We start from the raw sequence: 27,613 nt of genomic DNA on the forward strand, positions 1-27,613 counted from the left end.
TCTTCTTCTTCTTCTTCTTCTTCTTCTTCTTCTTCTTCTTCTTCTTCTTCTTCTTCTTCTTCTTCTTCTTCTTCTTCTTCTTCTTCTTCTTCTTCATCACCGCCTCTCCAAGAGCACGACAGGAAGTCGTTGCCCGACATGACCACGCCGCCTCTCCACAAAAAACACATTAGCACTTACAAGACACATGCAAACACGCCTATAAAGCTCGATATCTACCGTCCTCTCCCGACCCTGCCGTGTGAGTCCAAGGACCAACAGCACAAACATAGGCCAATTCTTCTCTTTTTTTCATGGTGGCTATCTCGTGGGTTTTCTCCTGCTGTTCACTCTGTCCAGCTCATTGCGAACGGGCACATCAGACTCAACACACGATTGCGATTGCTAAAGTCTATATCCATCCGTGTAGGTCACTGGGACGCGAGATGCCGTGCCCTCATGGCTGTTACACTCGGTCCTCTCTCTGGGTTGGACTGTCGTCTGTCCAGACTATCGCGTCCTTCCGCAGTCCAACGGTTTCGCTGTAATCCAAGATGTTCTCGCCGCATGTCACTGGATCGCTGAGAATCCAACAGAATGCGGTCGCACTACTTCCGCCGAGAGCACAAGACAAAGCCTTGATATCGTCTTTGCAGGGGCAAGTGCAGGTGGATGGTGCACTCTCGTCGCAGCGCTCCACTTTTGTGCGCAGCCACCTGATGCTGTGTCCCAGGTTTCCCTAAAACCCAAAGCCCTTCTGCTACTCTACTCTATGCTCTGCCTCGGCAACCCAAGATGGTGTGAACCTATCTTTGCTGCGCCGGAACCAATGTGTGAAGCGGCAGTCCACGATCATCTTGTCTTCGCGGAACAGCGCATCAGAGACACAGAAATCAGTCTAGGTGAACGCTTTCCGACGTCAGAGGAGGAGATCGACCCGAAAACGATTCCCGCTCCTATGAGCGATCCTACAATCTGGCAAATGGCTAGACTATCTTACTGGAATCGAGGGATTTGCGGCAGATGTGGTGAACTTTGGCATCGAGGCAACGATCAAAAAGCGGAGAGCCAGCGAGCCTGAGGAGAACAACCTCGAAGTCCTCTTCCCAACGGACTTTGCTGACTTCAAGAGGTTCTCTGCTGCTGTCCCAACCATAATCGTCCACGGCACAACAGATTACGAAGTTCCCATCTCTGAGAGCGAGACACTAGTACAGAAGATCAAGAACGCTCGGAACTCTGGCTCAAATACAGGCGTAGTGAGGCTCTACCCAGTCGAGAATGCTGAACATGTCTTCGATCTAGGCATTGATGCAGCTGATTTGCACATCAACACTTCTGACATGGAGAGAAAGGGCATCAAGAAAGAACATATTTCGGTATTACAAAAGGTCTTGCGGGATATCCGCATCCTCGTCCAGGAGGCATGGTAGAGAGGCCAGAGTATTATATTCTCACATGCCCGTGTACAACCTACTGCGTTACCCGTTCATGCCACAGCTCTTCAACTCACGGATACACTTCCTCAGATCATCTCAGTTGTCTCCCAGGTAACCAGTTCAGTCTGTAAGAAGTGCGATGTGATCGCTACGTCGCAGAATCGCAGCTGGAGAGTCGAAAGCAACCAATTTACCGCGGTCGAGCACGGCGATCTTGTCGAATGCACTGATAGTTTCGAGCTGCGAATAGCTGTTAGTCGTGTCAAGCTGCACACTGGGACGCAAAGCTTACTCGGTGAGCAATAGCAATGACTGTGCATGTCGCGAAGTCATCTCGAATGACCTTCTGAACAATCTGATCCGTCTCATGGTCAAGGTTACTCGTTGCCTCGTCCAGAAGTACTATTTTCGATGTCTGCAGCAGAGCTCTTGCAAGAGTGAGCAACTGTAGCTGTCCGTGACTCAAGGAATCCTTCGTCAAAACTGCATCAAGGCCACCACGCTCTGACACCATGTCCCATAGACAAACTTTACGAAGTGCGCCGATCATGGATTCGTCCGTCATTCTACTACTGAGGTCGAGGTTGCGTCGAATAGAGACAGGCAGCAACAAAGGATCTTGTGCGACTGTCGTTATGCTTGAGCGGAGTTTCTGCAGGGGTATATCCGTGATGTTGACCCCGTCAATCGTGATCGAACCAGAGCTCAGTTCCATAAGCCGCAACATTGCAAGCAACAGGGTACTCTTGCCGCTGCCTGTGCGCCCGCATATGCCGATCTTCTGTCCAGCGCATATTTCGAAGCTGATGCTATCAAGCACTGGGGCCACATCATTACCGTTGTACGATGCCGAAACGTTCTTCAGACCAATGCTTCCTGATGGCCACGAGGAGGGTCCTGTGTCGGACAATCCGCAGTCTGTCTCCGGAACCGTGGTTTCCGAGAAGGCCTTCACTCGAGAGATTGCCGCAAGAGACGTCTCAAGGTTGGTCCACTCGCGGACCAGTCTGCCGAGAGATTGATTGAAGCCCAGAATGTTGTTCAGAGCGATACCCAAGAGCCCGGCGCTGGTCGATGAGCGAAGAGAAACTGCAAGAGCCATGACTACAACGGCCATGACCGCGACAAGCAGATCGAGCACCAGTTGGAGCCACCTCTGGATACAGTACATCAGATAATACGGAGATTGGGAGGCATCCAACAGGTCCGCGTTGCGTTCCTTTGCGTCTGCTTGCCACCCGAACGCTCTAACCGTAGCTGCGCCTTCACCTACCTCAAGAAAGTGCGAATAGATCGGGGCTTTTGCTTCAAGATCCAAGAATCGGATTTGTCGCGACGTTCGTAGGTACACTGCTTGTATCAAGTAGATGGCAATGAGTACAAAAGGGATTGTGGTCGCCATATACGCGGAGCCGGTACTGATCAGTGCGGCTTGGGCAAGGCTATCGAAAAGTGCTAATGCTGTCGTTAGAAAGGGTTACTGTTGATGTATGACATTGGTCTTACCGATTCCCGAAGACAATAATGAGGTGGGAAGTGTCATACTGATCAAGGATATGTCTTGGCTGAACCTTCACGTCACAGTCAGTATGAGAAAGACCAGGTGCTGTTTGAAGCTACGTACCGGTTCAAGATGTTGCCCGTATCTGTCGACGCAAAGAAGGATAAGGGTGCGCTGCGAAAACATCAATTCTCAGCCTCCAATGACCTGCGAGCTCATACGTACATCATCGTTGTCCTCAACAAGACCGCATGGAGATGAGAAACAGATTTGGGCATGATGTTAAGAAACATGATCCTGCTTTGTCAGTTGCCATGATCAAATATCCACATAGAAGGAATCTCCGTACCACATGTTGAGGTTTGTGAAGATGTTAGTCAGAAGAGCCAGCACCGCAAAGACTGGGAGATACAACGACAAACGCGCTCCGCCACTGCTAATCCATAGTTGAAGCCAAACCTCTATCCAGGGCATTGTTAGGGATATTATAAGTAGCTGCTTCTCAATTGGACTTACGAGAAAAGTGGTTACAAAAGGTACCCGCAATGGTAGTGGCAACGAATGTCATGAACCATTTGACTCCGATGGATCGGAAGTAGAACTTATAAATGCTCTTGTCGCCAGTGCTTATTGTAAGAGCCTTGCGTTCATCATCACTTGGTCCTTTTAGAGGCACCTTGGGCTTCGGGCCCTGTACACATTGGTCCTGTGAAAGATCAGTGTAGTCTGGGCCTGATATGGACATCTGCCGCTCAAAGGTTGGTGGTCTCTGCGTCGCAAGGATTGCGCCGCTGAAGTCGATGCGCAAGACTGTGTCGGTGAAAGGCAGGACAGCCACTGCAAAGTTGTTAGCTACCGATGCACATTCATATGTTGGAGCGATTCGTACGAGAATGCGTTGCTATGATGACGGTTGACTTAGTCTTTCGCAGCAGTCCCTCAGGGCCAAGAAGTCGAGTAAGCATCAGATGCGCTGTATCCTGATCCACAGCACTGGACACGTCATCGAGGATCAGTGTTGGCAGTTTCGAGTATACCGCTCGGGCCAGAGCCTGTATGAGTAAGTCACAGAGTTCGGTTCAAGTAACAAACTACTCACGATACGCTGCTTTTGCCCTCCACTCAGACTGAATCCTTTACTACCGACTTGTGTTGAATCACCGTGGGGAAAGATCGATATATCTGTATCTAGGCAACAAGCGTGGAGGACTCGGTTGTACCACGATTCGACCACATATGTATCGCGTACAAATGGTCCACAGACGTTGGAGCGTATAGAGCGATTGACCATCCAGGGTGTTTGAGCGCAGTATGCGATCGGACCTGACAAAGTTGACACATCGCCAGAGTCTGAGCCAAGCTCACCAAGTATTGTCCTGAGTAGAGTAGTTTTGCCTGAGCCTGTTGGACCAAGCAGGGCAGTGATTGAAGCCTTCTCGACTCGGAATGAGGCGTCAGATAGAACGGCTGGGGCGGTGGCGGTAGGGCGGATCGTGGCATCTGTCACCGTGATCACCGCTGGTTCTACATCAGTCTTGGGTCGAAGTGTCTGCATCTCGAGCTCCGACGGTTGCCTGGATGAGATTGTCGATGGGTCCTCGTTATCAGTCTCGTCATCTTCGCTCGCAGATTGATCGAGCACGACCGGTAGAAGAAGAAACGCCTGTAGACGTTCAAAGCATCCCATGGCTGCTGCGAACTGCGGCAAGACAGTCAGCAGTTTTGACGCAGGAGCCGTGATGAGTGTCAGTAGAGCCAATGATGTAAATGCTTGGGCGATCCCGAGAGATCGTGTGTTTCTGATCGTGGCTTGGATAGCATAAACAATGAACGTTATGGTTGGGGCCCAGGTAGTAGGAATCACAGCTGGGTATGTCAGACGGGTCACATACATGGTATATTCTAGCATCTCACCGATGAAGTTCATTGCCAGGATCAACCACATAAATCCTCTAGATGTTTTTAACTCCTGTAAGCAAGAGACCTGTATCAGTTCTTCGACAACGGAGCCCAAGCCTTGTCCATGATTAGCACAATTGACAAAGTCATCACGCTGAGTGACGCATACCTCCGATTTTGATCGATCTCATCGAACCCAAGGTATTAGCAGTGAGACCGATTCTCTGTTGAACTTTGCCATTCCAAGCTTTCCGTTTAGCACCTATCGTTCTCGACACAAAATTCTGGCAATAAGTCGAAAGTCCGACCAGAGCGACAGGCACTACAGCAACTCCACCTATTTGGTTCGCTAATAGGCCGATCCCCAAGCCAACCTGTTGATCTCACGATTAGTAGGCACAAAGCTACATGCTAGGAGGCTTACTAACCTCGATGAGCCGGGCCCAGAACTCGTTGATCTCGACCAATGATCGTGAGAGAGAGTCGATATCTGCGAACACGCTCAACAACAAATCCATGTCCCATCAAGGGCTGATGTACCTGTAGACATGTGCGAGACTGCAGCGTTTTCCGCATTCATGTGATCGGATAATGCCACAGAATGATTAAAGATCAGAGTGACCATGGCTCCCCGAAACATTGTCAATGTCTTGAACATACTCTGCTGGTAGCGGACTGTAGACACCTTACAAGATGTCAGTCCAAACGCGACCTTATTTAGTGTGCTAGACTTACCGCGATGCCAAGATATATGATTGCAGTGGCAGCGATAAGTCCGTGGCCGAAGTTTGCTGTCCTTTGGTCTACCGGCCCAGCAAGCAGCTTAATAGCCCTGGCAAACAAGAAAGGCTGCGCATAATTGAAGCCTATGAGGAAAAGGCGAGCGGGAATGGCTGAGATAATCTCCGATCGGAAGCAGGAAAACGTAGCGAGTGGAAGCATCCATTTGTTTGGCGGTGACAGCTGACTGTGACCTCGACATCGAGATCTCCAAGATTCTCTGAGTCTCTTTCCCGGTCCTTTGGAACGCAGCTCAGAAGTGGTCGAACGCAAATCATCAAGTGTCATGACTTTTCGGAAACCTGTGAGAAAGATTCGATTGAGCCACCACAGGAACGTGCGATTGAATGTGCTTGCGATGGTCTCTGGTGGATACGAGTTGTAAGGTACACGAAGATATGCGCGCTTCTCACTTGCTTCGAGGTATAGCACAGCCATCTTGGTAGCGATATTACAGCACAGCGTTACTGAGATGGCGAGATTGTCTTTGATGATAAAGAGAGTACGCGTCTGAACCACGTCGAAAACGATCGATGCAACGAGATATACGCATATCAAGGTCGAAGGCCGGACTGATCTAGTATGCTCCGTATGCGAGAGAGGGATAAGGACCATTGCGATGATGAATGCCAATACAGCAGCCGCTGTTGATGTGGCGGTGCGTTCACATGTACGTACGTTCCAGAGTATGAGTAGAGTGAGCTGCAAAGCTATCAAGACCGCAATGGCGGACTGTCATGTTCTTGTGAGGACTTGGCTAATGAGGCCGGCGGCAGAGAGGAACTCACGAGCTTGAGTATGTACCTATGACTGGGTGTTGTCTTGATAGATGCCTTCCAAGTATGTTGGAAGCGCCATAGCGTTGCGAAGAGAAAAAGACAGGCAGGCGCGATGCCGAGAATCGCTTGTTCGAAGAGCAAGGTAAAATCAAAATGTCCCGAACAGCTAGCGGGACCAAAACTTGTCGCAGAGCAAGCGCACGCCCGCGAAACCATGGCGATCCCGATACAAGCAAATGTTCTCGTCGACGATACAGACTTCCCAGAGGTTTCGTACAGCTAAGTCTGAGAGCCTTAGGACGCGACTCTTTTCATCTTATCATGTACCATCCTGGGAGATCTTCGGTCGAGGGCCATGATAGGCAGGAGATAGCGCGATATTGACGGCGGTCAGTGCAGACGGCCCCTGACCCATGGGGTCGGGTTCGTGTCTCGTAATGCCGGCCTTCCGGATACTCGGCATCTGCGCATGGGCATCTCCATATATTCGCACTCGAGCCTGCTTCCGGGATGAAACTCAAGTCTCTCTCTTTTTTTCGCTTACTGACATCCATGTTGCACTACTCTCTTACAAAGCACGAAACAGCAGTTGAGCCAGCATATAAAGTGCTCGAAGCGCATGACAGCTGTGGATCAAAGGATCTACCAGAGAGTCGGGTATCATAGTCGGTGGCTGCTGTTCGCCTGGATGTTGCTCCTGCCATTCTTGCAGCAAATTGGGATCAGAGGCCGTGTAGTGACAGCTAAGCTGCTTCAACTCGTCACCAAGCCAGCACCAAGTCTCAAGCATGATACTGAGTGACTCAGCATAGTCTGGTGGAGAACGCCACCCGTGAAAGCGAGAATACTGCGTGCGTGAAAGAAGATCGTGTAATCCGTGTCCAAGCTTTGTGACCAACAATTCAGCCTGATCATCCGTCGATAGCGGACTGTGGGTCAACCCGCAATAAGCATTGGACGCTACATGTGGAGTACCTGTACAGCTATCCATACAATAATCATGTGTGCTTGACGCTAAAACTTCGACAGATTTCCACGCCGCTAATGTACTACGTTCTATTGCAAGCCTGTTGACGCAAAGCCTTTGCGGAACGCGTTCCGACATGATTACATCCCATTCCAGGAGAAAGTGCTCGCGGTCTCGAAGGCCGCTTCAAGAGAAGTGTTGTCGCTACTTGTGCCAACGAAGACCTTATATCGTCCTTTTTGTGACACCCAGGCATCCTCGCGCTCGCTCCAATAGCTTGTCGCATGGCGCAACTGTACGCACATGCTTGCAGTCACAGTCTCGCCGTGAGGTACAACCACTTTCGAGAATGCTTTGAGCTCCTTGAGCGGACGTCCGATGCCACATGTCGGAGGGCTAATGTAGAGTTGCACAACTTCGCCGCCATCATGCTTTGTAGATGTGTTTTTGACCTGAACAGTGACCAAGAGTTTTTCACTCATGACATCAGAGCCTTGACGTGTGGTGGTCAGCCCGTATAGCTGGAATTGTGCATAAGAGAGACCGAAACCGAAGGGCCATTGAACTTGGCGTCCCACTTTCTCGTTGTACCTGTACCCGACATAGACGTCCTCGCCGTACAGACAGCGACCTTCGTCGCTGCGATAGTTCAGGAAGGCCGGGTTGTCTTGATTCAGTCGAGGCCAACTGAGTGGAAGTTTTCCACTAGGGCAGGACCTGCCGTACAGTGCATCCACGATAGCATTGGCTGTTTCGTTGCCACCATACCAAGCTTGCAATATCGCTGGAGCTTGGTCCACCCACGGAGTAGTGACGGGAGTACCGCTTTGGAGGACCACGACTGTCCTACTGTTGACCTTGCAGATTTCTTCGATGAGACGATTCTGAAGACCAGGAAGGTCCATATTGGCGCGATCGAAACCTTCAGATTCCCAATCACCGCTGAGACCGCAGCAGAGGACGACTTGGTCGACTTGGCGTGCTACAGAGACGGCTTTGAAAATTTCCTCTTCGGCATTGATGATGCGGGTACAACCAACTCGAACGCCTCCTGGTCCGAATGTGGTCACCCCGTTCTGCTTGGTCTTCGATGTAGGTGCGCTTCCGAATTCAACGCGCCATTCGTACGTCTTGCCCGCCTCAAGATACGTCTTCGCTCGCTCCTCTACGGTCCCTGACCCAAAAAAGCTGTCATCTGATGTTTGGACTGTTGAATTGTCGATCAAGAGCTCGTCGTTGATGTATAAAAGAGCAGTCCCAGCAACCGTCAAGCCAAACATGTATTCTCCAGATTCCTCAGGGCATAGTTCAGCACTCATCGTTGCAAAGAGCAAGTCCTCCTTGACTTTGGAGTGCTGATAGTCGATTAACAGCACATTGGTATCGTCCAACTCGAGGGAATCAATTGGTACTCGATCGACATCTTCTGGAGGCTCAAGATAGACGTTGAAGGTAAAGAAACAAGTCCTTCCTCCGGGTATCCGAAGTAACGGGCCCAGAGACGGCAGCTGCGCATGTGTTTCGCAGCCGAGAGCGTACTTGGTGCTTGGATTCGCCTCCAACATGGCATCATAGATCGTTGTGTTTTTGTATGGACGAAGTGCAGCAGAACCACCCCCGCAGAACTGCAATATCTTGGAGTTGGGTCCAATGATTGCCACCTGTTCATAAGAGGTCAGCTTCAACTCGAGCGCCCACAATAGATGGTCTTGAGCTTACAGTCTTGGTTATATCCAGAGGAAGTACACTATCCTGATTCTTCAGCAACACCAGTCCCTCAGTGGAGAGCTGCTTGAGCTTCTCTGACGTCTGTGTCGTGTCGTTCGTGCTTTCCGGCCCACGTTCTGAGACCCCAGACTTGGAAGTCTGGTCGATCAAACGCAGTACCGCGCCCACTCGGGTATCAAGTGTCTTCATGGAGATCTTACCGGCGCGGATTGCATTGGCTAGGATCAAACCTCGCCACTCCGTTGGACCAGGCATCTCCAAATCGAGTCCTGCATTCACGGCTTCCGTCGTTGAATACGTGCCATACCAGTCACTGGTGACCAGACCTTGCCAGCGCCAGTCCTCTCGAAGCAGCTTTTGCAGCAGATGGTGGTGTTCGCTTACGTGACAACCATTGAGTTTATTGTAAGAGGTCATGAAAGCCATTGGTGAAGCATCTCGGACTGCAATCTGGAAAGGAAGAAGATAAATCTCGCGAAGGGCTCTTTGCGAGACGATGCAGTCAACGGCCTTGCGCTCGTGCTCCATATCGTTGGCGACGAAGTGCTTGACGGTCGATGCGATTCCGTGCTTCTGCACGCCTTGTATGATGGCTGCTGCGAGATGGCCGCTGAGCAAAGGGTCCTCAGAGTATGACTCGAAACCACACCCACCTAGGGGGCTCCTGGAATAATGACTCAGCAGTGTCCGAATATCTCGTTGTTGGTTGATCCCAACCTTTGTATGTTCACCGTTGGGCCCAACCACACATGCGCGCTTTCGGCCTTACATTCTTCTCCAATGAGTGCACTAGCCTCTTGCCGGTGGCGGGGCTTGCAGCGTCGAGTACAGCTTCATCCTCAAGATCGTGATAGTCAAGGTCCTCCATCCTGTTCCATCATGCAACCTCAACGACTCCCGTATGTGGGATTCGAGGCGCGACGCGAATCCCGCCCAGGCAGAGTCGCTCGAGTACGTGCAGCGGTATAAAACCCCAAACCCTTGTCGAAGTTGTCGCTCGATTATATCGGCTTTGGTGTGCTCGATCTCCATATCGGGCTTTCGTCGTGGGGGGAATGCAGACGCGTTAGGCGCGAGTCCGGATCCATTCTTGCAGGTCGACCATTGTGCAAGAGAGCGACAAGATCAGGAGAAGAAAAAGTTCGACGGGCGATCAAATGGACTCGATACCGGAGATCGGAAATCGGCAAGCCTCAACATTTTGCTACTGTCTCAAGATCCCCGTGATCGGCAGCTGGTTCAAAGTTTGAGCTTGAATGTGATAAAGTTGCGGGTGACCCAGATAACTCAGATCTACCTTCAGCTGCGTGTGAAAAACGAGGCAAAGACAGGCGCATTATGCTGATCTTTGGCGATCAAGCGGCAATGCTGTACAGCTGGCATAATCAGAGAGAAATGTGTTTTCCGCGATATTGTCACAGACGAGATCAATCAAGGAGAAACAGTTTGGACAAAAGCGCGATTGCATTTTTTGAGAAAAGCTAAGTACTTTTTCAATCATCTTCCATCTCTTCATCTCATCGCAGAAATGCTTTGTTGAGAAAGCAGAAAAACTTCTTCCACCACAGACAAATAAAAAAATCGCTGCAAGCGCAGATGCAAATGACAGCCAGCCGTCAAGAATCATGTCGTAACAATAGTCGTAGATCGCATTATGATGCATTTACTGAGCAGCGAAACCAAGCTGAGGAGTCGAGTTCTCCATGGAGAAGACAACAAACTGGCTCTTGAGGAAAATGTCACCGAAGATGGAAAGGCCGCCGCCAGCGCCAGAGTTGGACTGGATACCGCCGTAGCACTGGGAGGAGGTGACCTGGGCGTAGTTGATGTAGCTGCCGGGGACGGTGAATTTCTTGCCACCGATCACGGCGGAGAAGCTGGGGAGGGTAGCAGAGCAGGGGAAGATGTAACCACCCTGGCTGTTAGAGTACTGGGCTCCGGAGACCTTGGCGTAGTAAGCGTTGACGACGGAGTCGGGGAGAAGCATGAGGGTGGTTCCGGTGTCGGCAATGGCAGAGTAAGAGGTGGAAACAGTGGCGCCGCTGCCGACGGAGTAACCGGTGGTGGTGAATTGCCAGAAGCCGTTGGCAGTGTTGACGTTCACGTAGGTGAGGGCACCAGTGTACTTGGAGGTGTCAATGTAGCCGAAGTCGTAGGATCCGGGTCCGCCCTTCTTCAGGTCGACAGTGAAGAGCTTGCGGGCAAGAGTGCTCTTGACGGTGTCGAAGAAGGTGGTCTGCTGGTCAGGGCTGACGGTGTTGATGGACGAGAAGGCAAGTCCGACCAGACCGTCGTTGTCAGTGTCCTGCTGGAACTGAGCAGAGATGGAGGTAGCAGCCTCAACAGCCTGAGAAGTGGCAGTGACACCACCAATGACGACCTTGTCAGCGTAGACCAGACCAGAAGCACCGGAGCCATCACCGTAGCTGATGCTCCAGGTCTCACCGTTGAGCTTGCGGCCCGAGGCGGTGTTGTAGACGGCGTGACCAGATCTCTGAGATGAGGACTGGAGAGTAGAGAAGACCCAGAGATCGGCTGAACCAGTGTCAAAGTCGAGGTTCAAGGTGGTACCACCGACCGAGACAGGGCAGAGGTACTCGGAGTCGCCATTGTAAGAGGTGGCGGTGACGGTGCCGCTCTGCTGAGCAGCTGCGGCAGCCTCCTGGACGACAGTGGGAGGGGTACCACCGTACTTCTTGATGGCCTTGGCCAAGGCGAGGGGAGGAGCAGCGACCTTGGTGTTGCCAGTAGAAACCTGAGGGACTGAGAACTTGACATTGCCGACGCTGGCTCTGGGCTCAACGGGGGAGGCGACAGCCACAGCTGCAATTGCAGCAAGGGCAGCGAGAGTTTGTTGCATGATGTAGGAAGATGGAGGAGGAGGAAGGAGGAGTGAGTGAGTGGTGATGATGGGTGTTCATGGTGGAGAGGGAAGGCTGGTTATATACCACGAGGCAAGGATTGATAGACATGGCAGCTCGGTTGAAGAGCGAGCAGTGGTCGCCTCCCGAGTCCTAGTCAGTCGTGTGTAGAATTACATGCATAGCTTGAACGGCCAATGGTGTTGTACAGAGTAGGGTTTTCTGTTTACGGACGCAAGAAAATGCGGAGGATAGATGCAACATTTACCCGCAGCTGCCTTTCTGGTCCTAAATCACATATTAGCTTCAACGCATGGCAGCATGAGCAGGGCAGGTAGGGGAGTGATGAGCAGATCGACATCCCAAGACTCGGTTGTTGAAAGGCAGTCGCTTGAAGTGCGTGTGGCCAACGTGCTAAGAGTGGTGAAGGCACATGCTTGGTCTAGCTAAGGACAAGTAAGCTTGGACTAGTGTGCATGGCACGCAGGTCCGTGAGGCTATCTGTTCGTATGGAGTGTGGGGATCTTCTACCGGCCGTAGATCTATCAGTCAAATACCTAGCCAGATTTGGAAGCTGGAATGGTTTCAGCGCGTGCACGCTTGCAAAGACGTCCAACACTCTCGGCCTCGGTATCTTTGTCGGTCGACTTGCAACTGGCAAGTGGCATGTGTTGGAAGTCTGATAGGCTATCCCCTGAACAAGCGAGGTTTGGGGGCAATACTGAGGAAGCCAATTAGAGGGGCGACACGGAGAAGCAATAGCGGCCGAGACGGCGCCATATGCAAGAGACGTCTTGTGTTTATGAAACATGTCTGTAGCGAATATTGCGCCATCCCCGGACCTTCTCGAATCATAGAACGTGTTGGCATGCATGCGACGGTGAATATTCCGACGCGGTTCATGATGCCTGAATGTTGGAGGCAAACAGGGAGACGCGGCCGTGGTGGCCAAACCAGCTTGGAGGTGCGGCTTGCCACAATACCTGCGCTCAACGTTGGTCATTTGCGTTTGCGACAGATGTCAGGCACATGGGGCGTGTCTTGTCATGGGCGTGACAGATGGCAAATCAGGCAGCTGAAGCGCGAGCGCAAGCAGGGCAGAACGCAGAAATCCCCTCGAGTGTTGATCATTGGGCAACAGCAGCTGAGTTAGCCGAGATGAGCCCGTGCAGATCAAAAGCTTATCACATTGCGGGCCAGACCGCCGAGGCTTGATGCCTGTCAAACTCCATGTGACTCTTTGCACAATCAACCTCCTGCAAGCCTGCTCATATCGACAAGAAAGTCAAAGGCCAATCGTTGATCGACTGCTCGTTCTATTCTTCTCGAACAGGCAGGAGCCTCGTACAAGCCAATACCACGCACGTTTGAGCGACAGGTCCATGCCTCTTGCGTGATATCGAGTGCTCAATATAGCGTGGGGGTTGCGAAACTCAGTCTGGACACTTGTTGCACATGCACGATCAAGTTGTCGAGGATACAACGCACAGATAGAAGGAGACTTGTCATTAGGTAATTACGATAGGGGCGTTCAAGCAGTGAAGGACTGAGCCTTGACGATAACGACGTCCTCGATGGGTCTGTCGCCAGAGCCGGTTCTGACACTTCCAATCTTCTGGACGACATCCATGCCATCGACGACCTGGCCGAAAACAGTGTGCTTGCCGTTCAGGTGAGGAGTAGGTGCGAGGCAGATGAAGAACTGACTGCCGTTTGTGCCGGGACCGCTGTTGGCCATGGACAAGACACCAGCGCCCGTGTGCTTGAGCGAGCTGTCAAACTCGTCCTCGAACTTGCCGCCCCAGATGGACTCTCCACCGCGGCCGGTGCCGGTGGGGTCGCCGCCCTGCAGCATGAAGCCGGGGATGATGCGGTGGAAGATGACGCCGTTGTACTTGCCGGCGTCGGCGAGGCCTGCAAAGTTCTCACATGTCTGCGCTGCGTTAGAGTGGGCTGGATCAGGTCAGGATCAAGTGAAGACTCACTCTGGGGGTCTTGTCGCTGTACAAGGCGATGGTGATGTTGCCGTAGTTGGTCTCGAGCAGGACGCCGGCGGGAGGGCCCTTGGAGGCGGGGGCGCTGGAAGTGGTGGCAGCAGGAGCAGGAGTGCTGCTGACGGCTTGGGGTGGCGGCGCCGAGTGGGTGGTGGTGGCTGCGCTGTTTCTCTCGGCGGTTGTGTGCGAGGGGGTCGTGGCTGTCGACGACGACGACGACGAGTCGTGCTTGTCGTGCTTGAAGATCTTCTTGAGCTTGTCCATTGTGCTTGGGCGTGCTGGGTCTCCGGGTCTGTAGGATTTCGGGGGAGTGTTGGCGGTATGGAGCATGATAGAAAGGGACTTGGGAGCGTCGACGTGATGAGACCAAGCGCTGCGAAAAACCACGCTACGTCATTGTGGCAGTGAAGTCAATTCAAGCCGCATGACGATGTGACAACCGCTTTCCAAGGAATCCTTGCCTTACTGTCATTGCGACATGCTTAACTCTGCGACCACAGAGTCCATAGTCATTGCTGCCAGGCTCGACAGAACACGAAGAGAACTGCTCTACGACACCTCCATGGTCAACTTCTCTGTCGCACTAGATTGTCCCCGGTCGATCTCCCGTAGAGTCTTGGTCACATCATGCTCCGCCGCCTCCACTGTGCACTGTTTCCGCCGGGCACTGTCCCACTCCGCTCACTCCGCTCCGCTTGCGCTGCCCGACAAGGCCTGCGCCCAGGAAGCGTGACAGGGTCCTACAGACCTCAACCTTTTTCTTTCTCTTCGTGCTCAGAAACATTGGTGTACCAGCTGAAAGTGCCTGATTACGGTTCTTGGTCTACCTCTCAGAGACTGATCTACACGTTTTCCATACAAACATCGAGTGAAATTGGTGTCATACTTGGATCCCAGCGAGATGTACCGGAATCTACGCTTTGCACACAATGGCCTCATAGGATTCACCATGCAACTTGACCTACTTAGGGTTTCCACTTTGCAAATTGAGTCAAACAGGCATGCAAATCGAGCAAGAACCGCAAACATGTAAGAGTTTTGCTCACAGGATCTTCCACTCGCTTGACATTTGCTTGGTCGTATCACTTGTCGCAGTCCGAACAGTCAAGCAGCACCGCTCCCATTGCAACCTCGATTGCAGACGACCCATTGAACAACTCCGCCACTCCACATGGCAATGCACCGTCTCCGTTCTATCTCATGGTATAGCAAAGACCAGCGATGGGAACCATGTGTGTCGACAATACTCCGACCGCCCAACGCAGATTTCGCGTCTTAACGCCGTAATCTGCGAAAGTGTAAAAGTCTCGTCATGGGCGTGCCGAATTCCGCGGCTGCCGCTTACGATCTTCGACCATTTCGCGGGGTTGCAGCGCCCTTCGCCTTCGTTTTTGACAAGTTCTCCCGGATGGAACGGCAGTTCAAGTTCGCTGAGAAAGCGGCTTGAAACAGATTATTCAGCTCCTTAAGTCTGCATGAGTGTCTTGATCGAACCTGCATCCCTCTCTTTGGCTTCTCTCCTCAAACTCTTCCCATCACAGCATACGCATCTCTCTCGCCAAGATGGAGCGGATTGAACGCTTGCTCTCACGGCCGACGGCGAAGCCATACCGATCACGCGATATTGAAGCCTCGGAAGAACCATGGCTCAACGAGGACGGCCTACTGGACTTCTCCCCCGACGATATGGAAAACCCCAAAAACTGGTCAAAGGCTCGCCGCTGGTACATCACCGTCGCATCCGTCATCCTGGTCGTTAACGCAACTTTCGCCTCTTCGAGTCCGTCAGGTACGCTCAATGGAATTGCCAAGGATCTGCACGTCTCGACAGAAGCCGCTGGACTAGTCGTGACTCTGTTCCTACTTGGTTACTGTGCAGGGCCTCTCGTCTTTGCCCCACTCTCGGAGTTTTACGGTCGCAGATGGATCTTCTACATTACCTTTACCTTCTACTTGGCATTCAACTTCCTTTGCGCTTTCACACCAAATTTTGCAGGCCTCCTTGTCGGTCGCTTTTTGACTGGTACCTTTGCGAGTGCCTCATTGTCCAATGCCCCCGGTGTCCTTGCCGACATCTGGGGTCCCGTCGAGCGCGGCAATGCCATGGCCACTTTCTCTATGATGACTTTCGTTGGCCCTGCCCTTGGACCTGTCATTTCGGGATTCTTAGAGCTGAAAGAAAACTGGAGATGGAGTTTCTACGTCCTTCTGTGGTTGGGCGGCTTCACCGAATTCTTGATGTTCACAATCCCCGAGACCCTCCCTTCAATCGTCCTCCTGAACAAGGCAAGGAGAATCAGGGCCTTGAAGATCCCCGGATATGAGAATGTAAAGGCCCCCGTCGAAGTCACCGACAGAACCCTCAAGGGCATGTTCGCAGTTGCCTTGACTCGCCCATGGAAAATCTTGGTTGACCCAATCTCGTTCGCCGTTGCCGTCTATCTCGCGGTCGTGTACGCACTGCTGTACATGCTGTTCACCATCTACCCTATCGTGTTCCAAGAGAAGCGTGGTTGGAACTCAGGAGTTGGTGAGCTTCCACTTATCGGAACTGCAGTCGGTGCAGTAATTGGTGGGTCCATCATCTTCACCGTATCTGCGCGCGATAGAAAGAGGTTGGCTGCTGGCCACAAAGCTGTGCCGGAGGACCGTCTTCCCGTTGCGATGATTGGTGGAATCATGTTCCCTGTCACTATGTTCTGGTTTGCCTGGACCGGAAACTTTAACAGCGTACACTGGATTGTGCCGACCATTGCTGGTGTCTTCCTATCAACATCTATCCTGTTGATCTTTGTTGCATACCTCAACTACCTGACCGATACGTATCTCATGTATGCAGCCAGTGCTTTGGCAGCCAACACAGTTGCTCGTTCAGCAGCGGGCGCCGCTGCGCCACTCTTCACTCAGTACATGTTCGACGCTCTGGGTGTTGGCGGTGGTGGCTCGCTCATCGCCGGTATCGCTTGTTTGCTTGCGCCCATTCCTTTCATCTTTTACAAATACGGAGGACCGATCCGTGAGAAGTCGAAGTTCGCACCGACGTCGCCCAGCAGACCGGAGCCGACGGAGGAAGAAAAAGAGGACGAGCCTCTAGAGAATGAGCCGAAAGAAGATCTGTCGAGTGGGCACGATCACAGCAATAGCGACACTGATGTTTCCCGCGCCCCATCGCATACAATGGAAGCGATCAAGCCTGCGAACAGCGACGCAACCGTGTAAGCGATCTCGATTTTTCATATTTACATAATACCCCAGAATTCATTCATATCTCCCTTTTTGACCGTTAGTGCGGTGCACAAACTTATGCATACAAAAGCTCTACCCTTTCGCCTTGAACTCCAACAGAACAGGTCTCCTCAACAACAGAATTGTGACCATTCTGAATGCTGGCCATGTCTCAGAGCAATTCCGCACCGTCAAAAACTTGTGGGTTTTGTCTATTAGGTCGCAGCGCGACTCTGGGGGTGGCCTAAGCTTGATCACCAGAGGGTCCACTCCAAATGAACTTGCAATATAGATGTTCGCTAAGTTACAAGACAGGAATAGGAGGGGTCTGTGTTGTTGAGAATGCTATGACAATCTTTCGTGGCCTGGAGTGTTGAACCTTGGAAGTATAAAAGTTCCCAGCCTTGCATCTACCTTCGGCATTTTACCTTCCAACAGTCACTCAGACCACTCATCATGGACACTATCTTACCCTCAGCCAATGCTATCTCGCATCCGGGTTATCTTCTCAAGTCCATGAGCACCTCCGTGTCCGAGATCATCGACAGTATCAACTTCAACAGCCCGCCTGCACATGCTCTGGAGCTCTCCTATCTCGAGCAGGCCAATCCCCGTGGCTACACACGACCCATGTTCTTGTTCCCTGCGGTCAAGGGTGTGGATCAGATGGAAGTTGTCGAAATCCTCCGCAGAGCCCTGAAGCCGACCCTCGAAGCCATTCCATCGCTGGCTTGCGAGTTTGTGCCAGTTGAGGATGGCAAGACCCCGACTGGAAGAGTGGCTCTCAAACATGGTGATTTTGGCTATCTGGTTGTCAAGGACGTTCGAGGCACTGGTTTCTCATACGAGGAATTGCGACAACAAAAGTTTCCTCAATCACGACTTGACCCAGATGTGTTTTGCGCCCGCGGTGTATTCCCTCGGCCGGGAGAGAACCAGCCTGCTTGGATTCCTCAACTGAACATCATCAATGGAGGTTTTATTCTCACTCTTCACAGCCATCACACAATCTACGATGCTCAAGCTATCAACGAGATTCTCAGAGTGTGGGCACAGAATTGTCGACACGTACAGGATGGAGCCGTGCCAGCACGTTGTTCCCTTCCTGCAGCACAATTCGAGAGATCTGCTCATATCACTACTCGTGAGTCAACGGCAGATGTTGGCAATCCTGAAAAGCATCCCGAGTTCATTGTCGCCCCCTTCACTCTCTCTTGGCCCGAGACAGCTTTCAGGACTACACACAGACAACGCGTTTACCGCCTCTCACCTAAAGCCCTGGCTGAACTCAAGAACGACTGCACCGAGTCTGGCGACTCCTGGATCTCGACAAATGACGCAGCGACAGCACTCATGTGGCGCTCAATCATCCGTGCTCAAGCCGATTTCGATACCCTCCCTGAAGATGCCATGTCCCACCACGTCGTCGTTGTCGACTTACGTCTACGCTCCAGCCCACCACTCTCAAAGCACTACCCCGGATGCCCGATGAACTACGCCCGACCAGGCATGAATCTTCGTGAGCTCTGCAGCACCACCTCTCTTGCTCCTCTGGCCCGCGCGATCAGAGACCAAGTAGACCAACGCACACCCGCATACACTGAGTCCCTTGTCACTCTACTCAACAACATCCCCGGCTATGGCCACTTCGCATGGACGTCTTTCCCTTCCCTCCTCACCACCGACTGCATGACCTCCACATGGTACAAACTCGACATTCTGGATCTTGACTTTGGCCCTGCAATCGGTCAAATCGAAAGAGTCAGATTCCCCACTGGAGGACTGTTTAACGGTCTCAGTATGATCTATCCGCAGATCACCAGAGGTGAACCGGAGCATCTGGGTATGGAGATTGCGGTTGGAATGGAGATGCAGCATTTTGAAAAGTTGAACAAGGATCCGGTTTGGTGCAGGTATGCTGAGTTGACGGATCCTGGGTATGATTGCATGTAGGATACACTTAATCATTACAGCGTTCCGGATATCCGGAATCGACGATATAAATAGCGTCCAGTTTCGAGAAAAATACGACAACCTCACTGATTGAGATAGTAGGCCAAGTGTCTGCGATACATGCAATCGCCTTCTCGGAACATAAATTGCCTAGTCAAACAAGCAAACTTTCCCGGCCGCAACTTTGTTTCTCCGGTCCTGCCTTTCGCCATTTCTATCACCATGGGTTGCTGAGACACTATCCGTCAAAGTCGGATCTTCACAGCTCTGATCTTTATCATCCTTCTCAGCAACTGCCGTCGTTCTCTTCTAGCAGGTGGAGCGTTTCCGGTGTCTTGCCTTGCTTGTTCATGCCGGCATCTGAAGCTTTTTCTTGAGAATCTGAGCATCGGACCTCCTTTCTTGAGAATCTGAGCATCAAGATACACAACAGGCGTGCTTATCCAACAGTCCATATGTTTCACAATCCACAGCAAAGCGACCTGGGTGATCTCGAGGTCGTCGAAACTGATTCGCACCGGATTCTGGCGCCGAAAGATCAAGCTTTGATATGGCAATCAGACCCGATAGTCTCCATGTCCGCAAGACCATTCACAAGATCGGGAGACATCGAGAACCCTTACACGCAATGCTCCTTGAGCAATTCCATCCGTTGTCGCTGATGCGGTTGTATACAGCACATCTGTTCTGCGGAAATCTCTCGCTGGCCGACGATCTACCAGTAACACCGCGCCATGATCTCGACCTCCCAAAGAGCTATTCCGTCACTCAGCTGATTACATTCCTATCTCCCGAAGAAGCGAATCACGATCTCGACACAGATCTCTACATTCTCGAGCTTTCTGCAAGGTCAAATGCGCAAACGGTCTGTTGTGATTCTCAATGTTTCGTTGAGAGTAACGGCGCATCCTGCCGCACCGTTCGATCGACAATCCAAGAAGTTCACTGCTTTGTACATCACACATGGTACAGGATGCCGATGGTTGGTGGGATAGAGTTATTATCCTAAACAGTGGGTATCGTTGCTGGACTTGCAGCTTATAACGAGCTCTTTAGTAATGACGGTGTTACCGTGAAGAGCCTCCTGGGTTAGGTACATCCTGCAATATGCATCCGGAAGAGTCGGATTGTTGGCATTGCAAACAACCATCATGGGTCCTGCAGATGCATCACCTTACTCTTGAGAAGTTGTTGGTCAGATGCAGGCGACGCTGTTCGATGTCCTCACAGTTCTAGTCGTAATCCGCGTCCTGACTTGTCTGGTAATGATAGTAGTCGATGGGCGGGCGAAAATGCCAAATCATATGCATTGTTCCTCGCTCAGAAAGCGGCAACCGACATACGTCAGGAATGATGGTGCTCCGATCACTTTTGTCTTTCTCCTTGAAGTGATATTTTGAGTGCCTCGTCACTCCAAATCACGCCTGATGCCGGATAATGCTCTTCTGGCTATCACTGTCAGACCCCAGCGCACTGACATCAACAGTGACTTTCTTTCGAATCCCAGCATCCATCTCGATATCCGAAATCGACTTTGACTTGCTCACCGAGCTCTTGTGTCCGGAGTCGCCTGTGCGGATGTATCCTCCAGTGCTACTTCCATGTGTACCCTTTCTCGAGGTTGCCGAACGCAATGCGGGAATGATCTTCTCGAATAGTGGTCGAAGACAAGGGGTGCATGTGCAGATCATGGCTGCCGTGAGTTCGGCTTGCGACCATAGCACGACTTCCACAAGTCCCCAGGTCAAATCGCTGTAGCCAGACTTATACAAGACGATGATGGAACGCATACGGAGGATGCTGACAAGGCAAGAGATGGATCCTGTATTGCAGTGTTAGTCATGGAGAGTTTTGATATGTCAATGATTTTGTCGCGCTTACCCATCGAAAAGAGACCAGTGAGGATGACCTTCTTGCGGACGTCGGTGTTGAGACCCCAGACAATGGGTACAGGTAGTAGAAGGATCAAAATATCAGATACGACGTTCAAGGCAGCGTTGGCGGTGTAGAACTTTTCAGTGCTGATGCAGTATTCTGGAGTGATGTCAATACTCCTGCAATCACTATTAGAGAAACGAACTTGACCTATGTTCGGGCTTCTACTGACCAGGCAGATTCCATTGGTCGGCATTGGAATAAGGATGCGAATATAGCTCCGAGCGAATAGGCGACTGTGAAGGCGACGACAGCCCACCATCGCTTGGCAAAGTTGTTGATGGGGAACACGCGGCGGTAAAGTAACAGGATCGACATTTTGGAGAACAGCATGGTAATGCTGTACATGATCGCGCAAACGACCCATCCACGTAGTAGATTGGGGTAGAGGTCCGCGACAGTGATGTCGTAAATGTGCTTGCCGGCTCCGAACTTGCAGGCGTATTGGAACAATCCAGTCTCACCTAGCCAGCATGCAAGAGCGAATAATGTGCACCCTTTGCTTGTTGTTAGCATTTGAGTTGTGTGGTATTGCGAAAGGAAACTCACAATCGTCCCACCATAGGCTCTTGAGAAGACGAACGCGGGTATAAAATCGCATAGCAACGACAGTGCAAACGATAATAATGCAGATAATGTCGCATGTCGTGATCATATGTGTTCTGCCAACCGCATTGTGGATGTGAGATACCTGGCCAACCGGTGGGCGACCAGCAGGAATTTCGTTCAATGGAATGCCCGACTCAACCAGGGCCATAATCTGAGCGATTTGTGCCTGACTTGCCATGTTGACGGCTCCAGATAAATGGTCGGGTGGTGGGGAAAGACAGGTCTGAGAGGACACAAGTTCAGACCAAGGGAACAGGTAGGTATCTATAGGCAGATAGCTGGATGGGTCCAGATGAATCAGTCAGTGTAACATAATAAAGTATGGCGGTGCCAGATTTGTCAACCGAGATCCATCACAACGAGACTCATCTAGTTTCAGATGAGGCTCGACGGACAGGATCATCGTTTGGCGCAGACGCCGTCGGAGACGGTAAACATCGGCAGTTCCTGCGAATCGTTCGACGAGGAATTCACGGCCGAGAATTCGTGATTCCTGAGTGGTCGAGAGTAGGAAGTTATCGAAATGATTCATGAACAGAGTTCCTTTAAGGTATTCGGGAGATGGTCCGACGACAGAGTTGGCGCGCGGGATGAAGCCCGGATGGTGCCATGACGGGGATGATTTTCAGTCCGTTTCAACGGCGTGAAAGCGCACTGCAGTAGGAAACTTCAGAGTGTTGTGCTGTTTCCTGGCAACTTGCAGCGACCTCTCTGTCATCGCAGACATCTATTGAAATTAACATAATGAGGGGAGCTTTCGTGGGGAGCATAGTACTGATTGACGAAAGGCAAGGTGATGCGAGTCATAGGGTATCCGCCGAAACGTCGAAGTTGAGAGTTCAAAGTCGAGATGCATCCACGTTTGACTGTCGATTAAACTGATGAATCGAGCTCTGACGCCAAGTTGGAAGGGATATGACTCCTGTCCATCTTGCTAATTGACCGAGCAGTTGTATTCGACCCGAAAAGGTCAAGATGCCTATCGAAACCTTCCGTTAGGCTGGGTTGTTGTTCTTCGAGAGGGATTGTCGCTTTCGGGTCTGGAGATGAAGCTTGGCTCCAGGGTCTGAAGACGCTAAATTTGCCTGCCAAGCACTGGTGCCGTCTAGGGATGACTCGTATGCTCAAGTTGGCGGCTTTGCTCTCCAAGTAGTTTGGAAAGCTACTCAAGTCGTCTTTGGCCTGTCAGAAATGTCGTGTCAGGCTGCTCTTTCCATGGAGTCGATGCCTCTTCGTGGGGAAGCAGATGATCGGTCCCGCATATACGGCATACGCTCATGCGCATCGGGAAGTCGCATCAGAAGATGGGCAGATCAACATAGGCCAGCCGCCAGAGCAAGCAAAGATTGTGAGTACCGCCAGCTTGGGATCAGGATAGACAGACTATCATCTCGTAGCGATCATGCAATAGCTCCATGACAAGGTCAGACGGTGGCCAAATCGCTGTATCTGTAAATCTTGCAGAAGATGTTGGTGAGACAAGAATCTCGTCCTGTGCAATTCTGTAGACGCGTCGATACCGAGCAATGCGAGATGACGATACGGCATACGGTACCTGGTGGGCGTGTCGTTCTGTTGACGGACGGTAGAGAATTCCAGGGATGAGGAAAAGCGGCCACCGGGGATTCGGGACGATCCGAAGGCGCTGAATCGCGCAGGGACCAGCAAGCAAGCAGAATTCACCAACAACGAAAAGACATTGATGACATCGGTAACATGTTAGACAAGTCCTGCAAGTGGTGTCGGTCTCGAACCCTTTGTCGCAGCTGCATCGAGTCGAACAGAGGTGCTCGGAAGGTCCGACATGACCTTCGGAAGACGCACCTGCAGAAGTCTGAAAGCCCGCTTGAACTGCTATAGTTAATGTGAGCTCCAAAGCTCCATTTGCCAAGGCCACAAACAGTTGAGATATTGAAATCATCCTGAAGTCAGTGGATGGACTCAGCTCAGAAATGGTCTGTTGCGTAGCTCCGCTCCGGCAATTACCCATCTCTTCTCGCGGCCGGATTACGACTGTTGAGCCGCGGATATGTTGAGCCGCAGACCCAATCCTGGACAAAACTCGTTTTCTGTCGACTGACACCTCTATCTAACGCCACTATTCACCTCGAGACATAAGATGAGGACGTACGGCAATGCGCTGAATATCGGGGTGTTGAGGCTTGGAAATCTCGTCAAACCCTGTCATGCGACAACGCTTTCGAAATCCATTTCCGCGACAGATGATCGATTATGATCTGTGGACTTTGTTCATTGCAAAAGCTTGTCAAACCAGATCGCGTGAATCCTGGCTACAATGAGTCCCAAGTTGAATACGGCGAGGTAGACAATGTGGAGGTTCGCTGTGTTCATGACAACACATACAACAATGTCATAGCCGTCGCCTCGGACTGGATCTCATACTTCGACACTGAGCTTGCTCATGGACGATGGAACACATATCTACTCGGGAGCCATGGCTATGGTCGAACGGATGCCATATCCAGCGAGCGTACTTGGCAATTTCACGTCAACGAGGTACAAGGGTTGCTACATAGGCAGGCACGTCAATACCCCGTCATGCACCCCCGCTTCTCGGTGCTTGTATCAATAACATCTCCCCACCTCTAGAAGACATCAATACCCGATTACACGATTTACACCTAAGATGCTCTCCACGGATGAATGGAACTCGCATTGACATAAGAGATACCAAAAGTCCTTCTGCAGCCTTCGCTTTCCAGATCCTCTAACTTCCGAACTTAAGAACAACTTCCTGAACAATGCCTAACACTTCAATCATCCGTGTCCCCCATCTCGGCGGCATCGATGCCTCCTATCAGACTCCCGGCCTGGACACCTCCAAGCCCACCTTGGTCCTGGTCAATTCCTTCACCACCTCATCCGAACTCTACAAAACACAATATGCCAACAAAACCCTCACCTCCGAGATGAACCTCCTCGCAATTGAGTTGCTGGGTCACGGCCAAACGCGCTGTAAAGTTGAAAACTGGACTTACTGGGACACAGCATGGATGAACATTCAAGTTCTGCAGGAACTAGAGAAGCAGGGCAAAATCGATCAAAGCAAAGGTGTCTTCGTACTCGGAACCAGTCAAGGCGGTTGGATCACTGTGCGTATGGCTCTACTGGCCCCTGACAAGGTAAACAACCCCTTCCATCCACATGACCAAGCAAGAAAAACATACCTGACCACCAAAACACAGATCACCGGCATCATCCCCCTCGGCACAAGCCTCGACTTTGAATCTCCCAAGACCCGCGAACTGGGTTGCTGGGACGCACCCTCGGACCTAACACCGACCATCGACGCCTGGAGCAACCCCTCCGACTCTTCCTTCCGCCCAGGAAACTCCTTCGCCGACTTCCTCATCGACATCGGTTTCGGCAAAGACTGCGACTCCTCCGTACGAGACTTCTGGCGCAACGAAATTGCCGCAAACTATATCGGCGAGGAAGGGCGCAAGAGAGCTAGAATGGCAACGATCAATTTGAGGGATAGAGATGGTTTGCATGGCAGATTGGCGGATGTAAAGTGTCCGGTGTTGTGGCTGCATGGCACGAAAGATGTGGTGTATTCGGTTGCCAATGCAAAAAGGGAGATTGAGATGTTTGTGGGGAGTAAGGATGCAGAGCTCAGGGTTGTGGAGGGTGGGCAGCACTTTTTGTCGTTTAGTCATCCTGAGGAGGTTGATGCTGCTGTTGCGGAGTTTGTGGCCAAGTATTCGTGAGAGGTTGCAATTTATACACATACGAACTCGTTCACTGCTCCGTTTCAATGAGCTCTATTGATCAAGGTAATCAAAGGGCAAGTGCGAGGCTTGAGGACTTAGTACGTACTTCGCTTGAATACAACACACTTTTGAAGACGAACTCAAAGATTGTATTTATCTGAAACCGTGACCATCGCAGCAAGTCTTATCAACATGGACGACCAACATCGGTTTACAGCTGAGCATCAATGCCTTGAACAACAACACCAGTGGTCTCATCCACCCAGGTACCAGGGCAAGACAAGGCCGTACACTCCTCATCCTGCTCAGTAACCTCCTGTCTCCTAACCACAGGTCCAAACTTTCTCTCTCCACGCTTGAACATTCTGCTAGCAGATCCAGCATTCATGCAAGTGGTGCTAGCAGGCATACAATTGCCCATGCCCGAGCTCTGCGAGCCATTGTTGTCGCAGCAAGTGTTGTAAACACAAACCATGGCCACTTTTCCAAAGTTGTCACAATCGCTGGTCTTCTTGCATTGCTTTGTACAATCGTCAGCGGCGTAGCAGACATTGACTCCCGCTGCATCGGTACCGCAGGCGCAAAGACCGCTCTTGCCTTGACCAGGGCAGGAGTATGTCGGGACCTTCTGATCGGACTTGCAGACATTGGGCTGGGAGCAACCGTTGGGGTTGGCTGTAGCCGTCGCCTTGGCTGTGCTGGTTACGATGATAGTGGTGGTGGATGCGGTAGCGGTTGTCAGGCTGGTGAACAAGACAGTAGAGGCTGTGGATGTGGTTGTGGTAAGGACAGTCGTGGTAGCACTTGAAGCCTGAAGACTGCAGGCTGCTGTGATGACGGAAGCAGGGAAGGAAAGAGCTGATGGGGTCTGCAGCTGCTCTGCACGCTTCGCAGGCACGCGTGTCGAGGTGGCGACAAATGTGGTGGTGACCTTGGTACTGATAACGGAGCTCGCGACGGGCACGACGGTGGACAGAACGGTGCTCGTTGGGGTGACGATCACTGTCGATGTGGAGGTAGGTGCGTTAAATCCCAGCAGCGTGGAGCAGAATCCTTGAAGAGTGGAAGAGCCGATGATCCTCGAAGCCGAGGCGACCGCACAAGGGATAGCGGGACCGCCGGCCGAAGTGGCATTGGTGAAGGTGTAAGAGTATCCGTATGTGTAAGTAACACCATTGATGACAACGCTTGAGCTGGTCGAGGCCGACGAAGGGAAAGCTTGTTGGTAGAGAGCGCAATACTGTCCGGCGTCCTTTCCATTGCCCTTGAGGATGTATGTGTTAAAGAACTGACAAGTCTGAGCCACACTACCAGTAGGCAGGTTGGCGTTGTAAGCTGAGCACGCAGCCGCGCAGCGTCCAGCATCGAAAGGACCGGTCGGCCAAAGCAAATTTTGGAGTTGATTGGGGTAGTCGGCGCAATCAGTCTTGGGTGCGTTGATGATTGAGTTTCCAAGGTAAGTTGGGGCAGTGTAGCCAGCGGGCGTGTCAATGGAGCGGTTGACGTAGCCGTTGCTGCCCGCAATAACCACATGGAACTTGTTGCGATATTGTCCAAAGTTCAAAGCATTGGATTGGGACACGGGGCCTCCCCAGTACACGCACTGGAAAACGTCAGTATCGCTTCTATGAGTCTAGACAAGGACGATATTCACCTTGATTTGAGCGTATGAGGTAGGGTCTGAGCATGACGCATCGTTTGGATCGACTGAAGACTGTTAGTATGTCTCCTGTAGCTTGGAGCGAGTCTACTTACCTGAAGGGTCTCTCTCAAAGTAAATGTTCACGGCCTGACATCCATTCACTTTGTCACAGCGGGCAGCACAGACAGCGGTGTCGTAAGAGCTCAACAAACTGAAACCTAGGTACCCAAGAGCATTATTGGATGCCGTCAGGTTCTTGAAGGCTTCGGTGTATCCTGCAGGAGGAGAAGCTGCCATAGCGGCGTCCGAATAGTATTTGTCGGCAAGGAAAGCTTGGTCAGAATCTGGAGAAGATGTGTGCGAAATACCGGTGGGTTGGGCAACACAGAGATTGGCGGCGAGAGTAGGCATGTTGACCAGTGCACCTCCACTAACACCGCCATTGGCGTTGGCAGTGTTGGCACCTCTTCTCTTCAGGTAGCAGGTACCGGCACCAGAACCTCCAGCGAAGGAGAAGCTGACGCATCCAGGGTAGCCATCGCACTTGTCGTAGCAGTTGGCAAAGGAGGAACCCGAAACTGCTGCGAG

General features: G+C 51.6%; 10 protein-coding genes across 10 annotated transcripts; 4 read left to right on the plus strand and 6 right to left on the minus strand.

Moving 5' to 3' along the window:
- Nucleotides 1-138: 138 nt before the first annotated feature.
- M436DRAFT_65685 (uncharacterized protein) lies at nt 139-1,412 on the plus strand (the record flags this gene model as incomplete). The annotated part of the gene is made up of 4 exons (XM_013569758.1): nt 139-241; nt 340-405; nt 489-881; nt 970-1,412. The coding sequence occupies 4 exons, from the start codon at nt 139-141 to the stop codon at nt 1,410-1,412; spliced, it is 1,005 nt and encodes a 334-aa protein (XP_013425212.1).
- Nucleotides 1,413-1,538: 126 nt separating this feature from the next.
- Nucleotides 1,539-6,213, minus strand: M436DRAFT_51882 (putative multidrug resistance protein; the record flags this gene model as incomplete). The annotated part of the gene is made up of 14 exons (XM_013569627.1): nt 1,539-1,658; nt 1,711-2,873; nt 2,925-2,989; nt 3,043-3,093; nt 3,145-3,216; nt 3,269-3,380; nt 3,436-3,756; nt 3,809-3,971; nt 4,019-4,785; nt 4,834-4,935; nt 4,988-5,192; nt 5,247-5,308; nt 5,359-5,503; nt 5,554-6,213. The coding sequence occupies 14 exons, from the start codon at nt 6,211-6,213 to the stop codon at nt 1,539-1,541; spliced, it is 4,008 nt and encodes a 1,335-aa protein (XP_013425081.1).
- Nucleotides 6,214-7,484: 1,271 nt separating this feature from the next.
- On the minus strand, nt 7,485-10,104 carry M436DRAFT_74614 (uncharacterized protein; the record flags this gene model as incomplete). The annotated part of the gene is made up of 4 exons (XM_013569823.1): nt 7,485-9,005; nt 9,064-9,736; nt 9,790-9,884; nt 10,045-10,104. 4 exons carry the CDS (start codon nt 10,102-10,104, stop codon nt 7,485-7,487), a joined length of 2,349 nt encoding a protein of 782 aa, XP_013425277.1.
- A 631-nt stretch (nt 10,105-10,735) lies between these two features.
- On the minus strand, nt 10,736-11,932 carry M436DRAFT_83847 (Asp-domain-containing protein; the record flags this gene model as incomplete). The annotated part of the gene is made up of 1 exon (XM_013569824.1): nt 10,736-11,932. One exon carries the CDS (start codon nt 11,930-11,932, stop codon nt 10,736-10,738), a length of 1,197 nt encoding a protein of 398 aa, XP_013425278.1.
- A 1,559-nt stretch (nt 11,933-13,491) lies between these two features.
- M436DRAFT_14347 (peptidyl-prolyl cis-trans isomerase ppi1) lies at nt 13,492-14,029 on the minus strand (the record flags this gene model as incomplete). The annotated part of the gene is made up of 2 exons (XM_013569585.1): nt 13,492-13,866; nt 13,919-14,029. Coding segments are annotated over 2 exons (486 nt in total), but the record flags the coding sequence as incomplete, so codon positions are not given.
- Nucleotides 14,030-15,490: 1,461 nt separating this feature from the next.
- M436DRAFT_65690 (MFS transporter) lies at nt 15,491-17,146 on the plus strand (the record flags this gene model as incomplete). The annotated part of the gene is made up of 1 exon (XM_013569759.1): nt 15,491-17,146. The coding sequence occupies one exon, from the start codon at nt 15,491-15,493 to the stop codon at nt 17,144-17,146; it is 1,656 nt and encodes a 551-aa protein (XP_013425213.1).
- A 522-nt stretch (nt 17,147-17,668) lies between these two features.
- Nucleotides 17,669-19,105, plus strand: M436DRAFT_52586 (uncharacterized protein; the record flags this gene model as incomplete). The annotated part of the gene is made up of 1 exon (XM_013569752.1): nt 17,669-19,105. One exon carries the CDS (start codon nt 17,669-17,671, stop codon nt 19,103-19,105), a length of 1,437 nt encoding a protein of 478 aa, XP_013425206.1.
- A 1,418-nt stretch (nt 19,106-20,523) lies between these two features.
- On the minus strand, nt 20,524-21,797 carry M436DRAFT_52556 (uncharacterized protein; the record flags this gene model as incomplete). Its single annotated transcript, XM_013569748.1, has 4 exons — nt 20,524-20,927; nt 20,987-21,159; nt 21,213-21,537; nt 21,590-21,797. 4 exons carry the CDS (start codon nt 21,795-21,797, stop codon nt 20,524-20,526), a joined length of 1,110 nt encoding a protein of 369 aa, XP_013425202.1.
- A 2,614-nt stretch (nt 21,798-24,411) lies between these two features.
- Nucleotides 24,412-25,380, plus strand: M436DRAFT_52520 (alpha/beta-hydrolase; the record flags this gene model as incomplete). The annotated part of the gene is made up of 2 exons (XM_013569738.1): nt 24,412-24,792; nt 24,856-25,380. 2 exons carry the CDS (start codon nt 24,412-24,414, stop codon nt 25,378-25,380), a joined length of 906 nt encoding a protein of 301 aa, XP_013425192.1.
- A 214-nt stretch (nt 25,381-25,594) lies between these two features.
- M436DRAFT_51788 (uncharacterized protein) lies at nt 25,595-27,436 on the minus strand (the record flags this gene model as incomplete). Its single annotated transcript, XM_013569611.1, has 3 exons — nt 25,595-26,986; nt 27,038-27,090; nt 27,139-27,436. The coding sequence occupies 3 exons, from the start codon at nt 27,434-27,436 to the stop codon at nt 25,595-25,597; spliced, it is 1,743 nt and encodes a 580-aa protein (XP_013425065.1).
- Between the last annotated feature and the right edge of the window lie 177 nt (nt 27,437-27,613).

This window comes from Aureobasidium namibiae (assembly GCF_000721765.1).
Source record: "Aureobasidium namibiae CBS 147.97 unplaced genomic scaffold scaffold_14, whole genome shotgun sequence".
In the NCBI taxonomy this organism is placed as follows: Eukaryota; Fungi; Ascomycota; class Dothideomycetes; order Dothideales; family Saccotheciaceae; genus Aureobasidium; species Aureobasidium namibiae.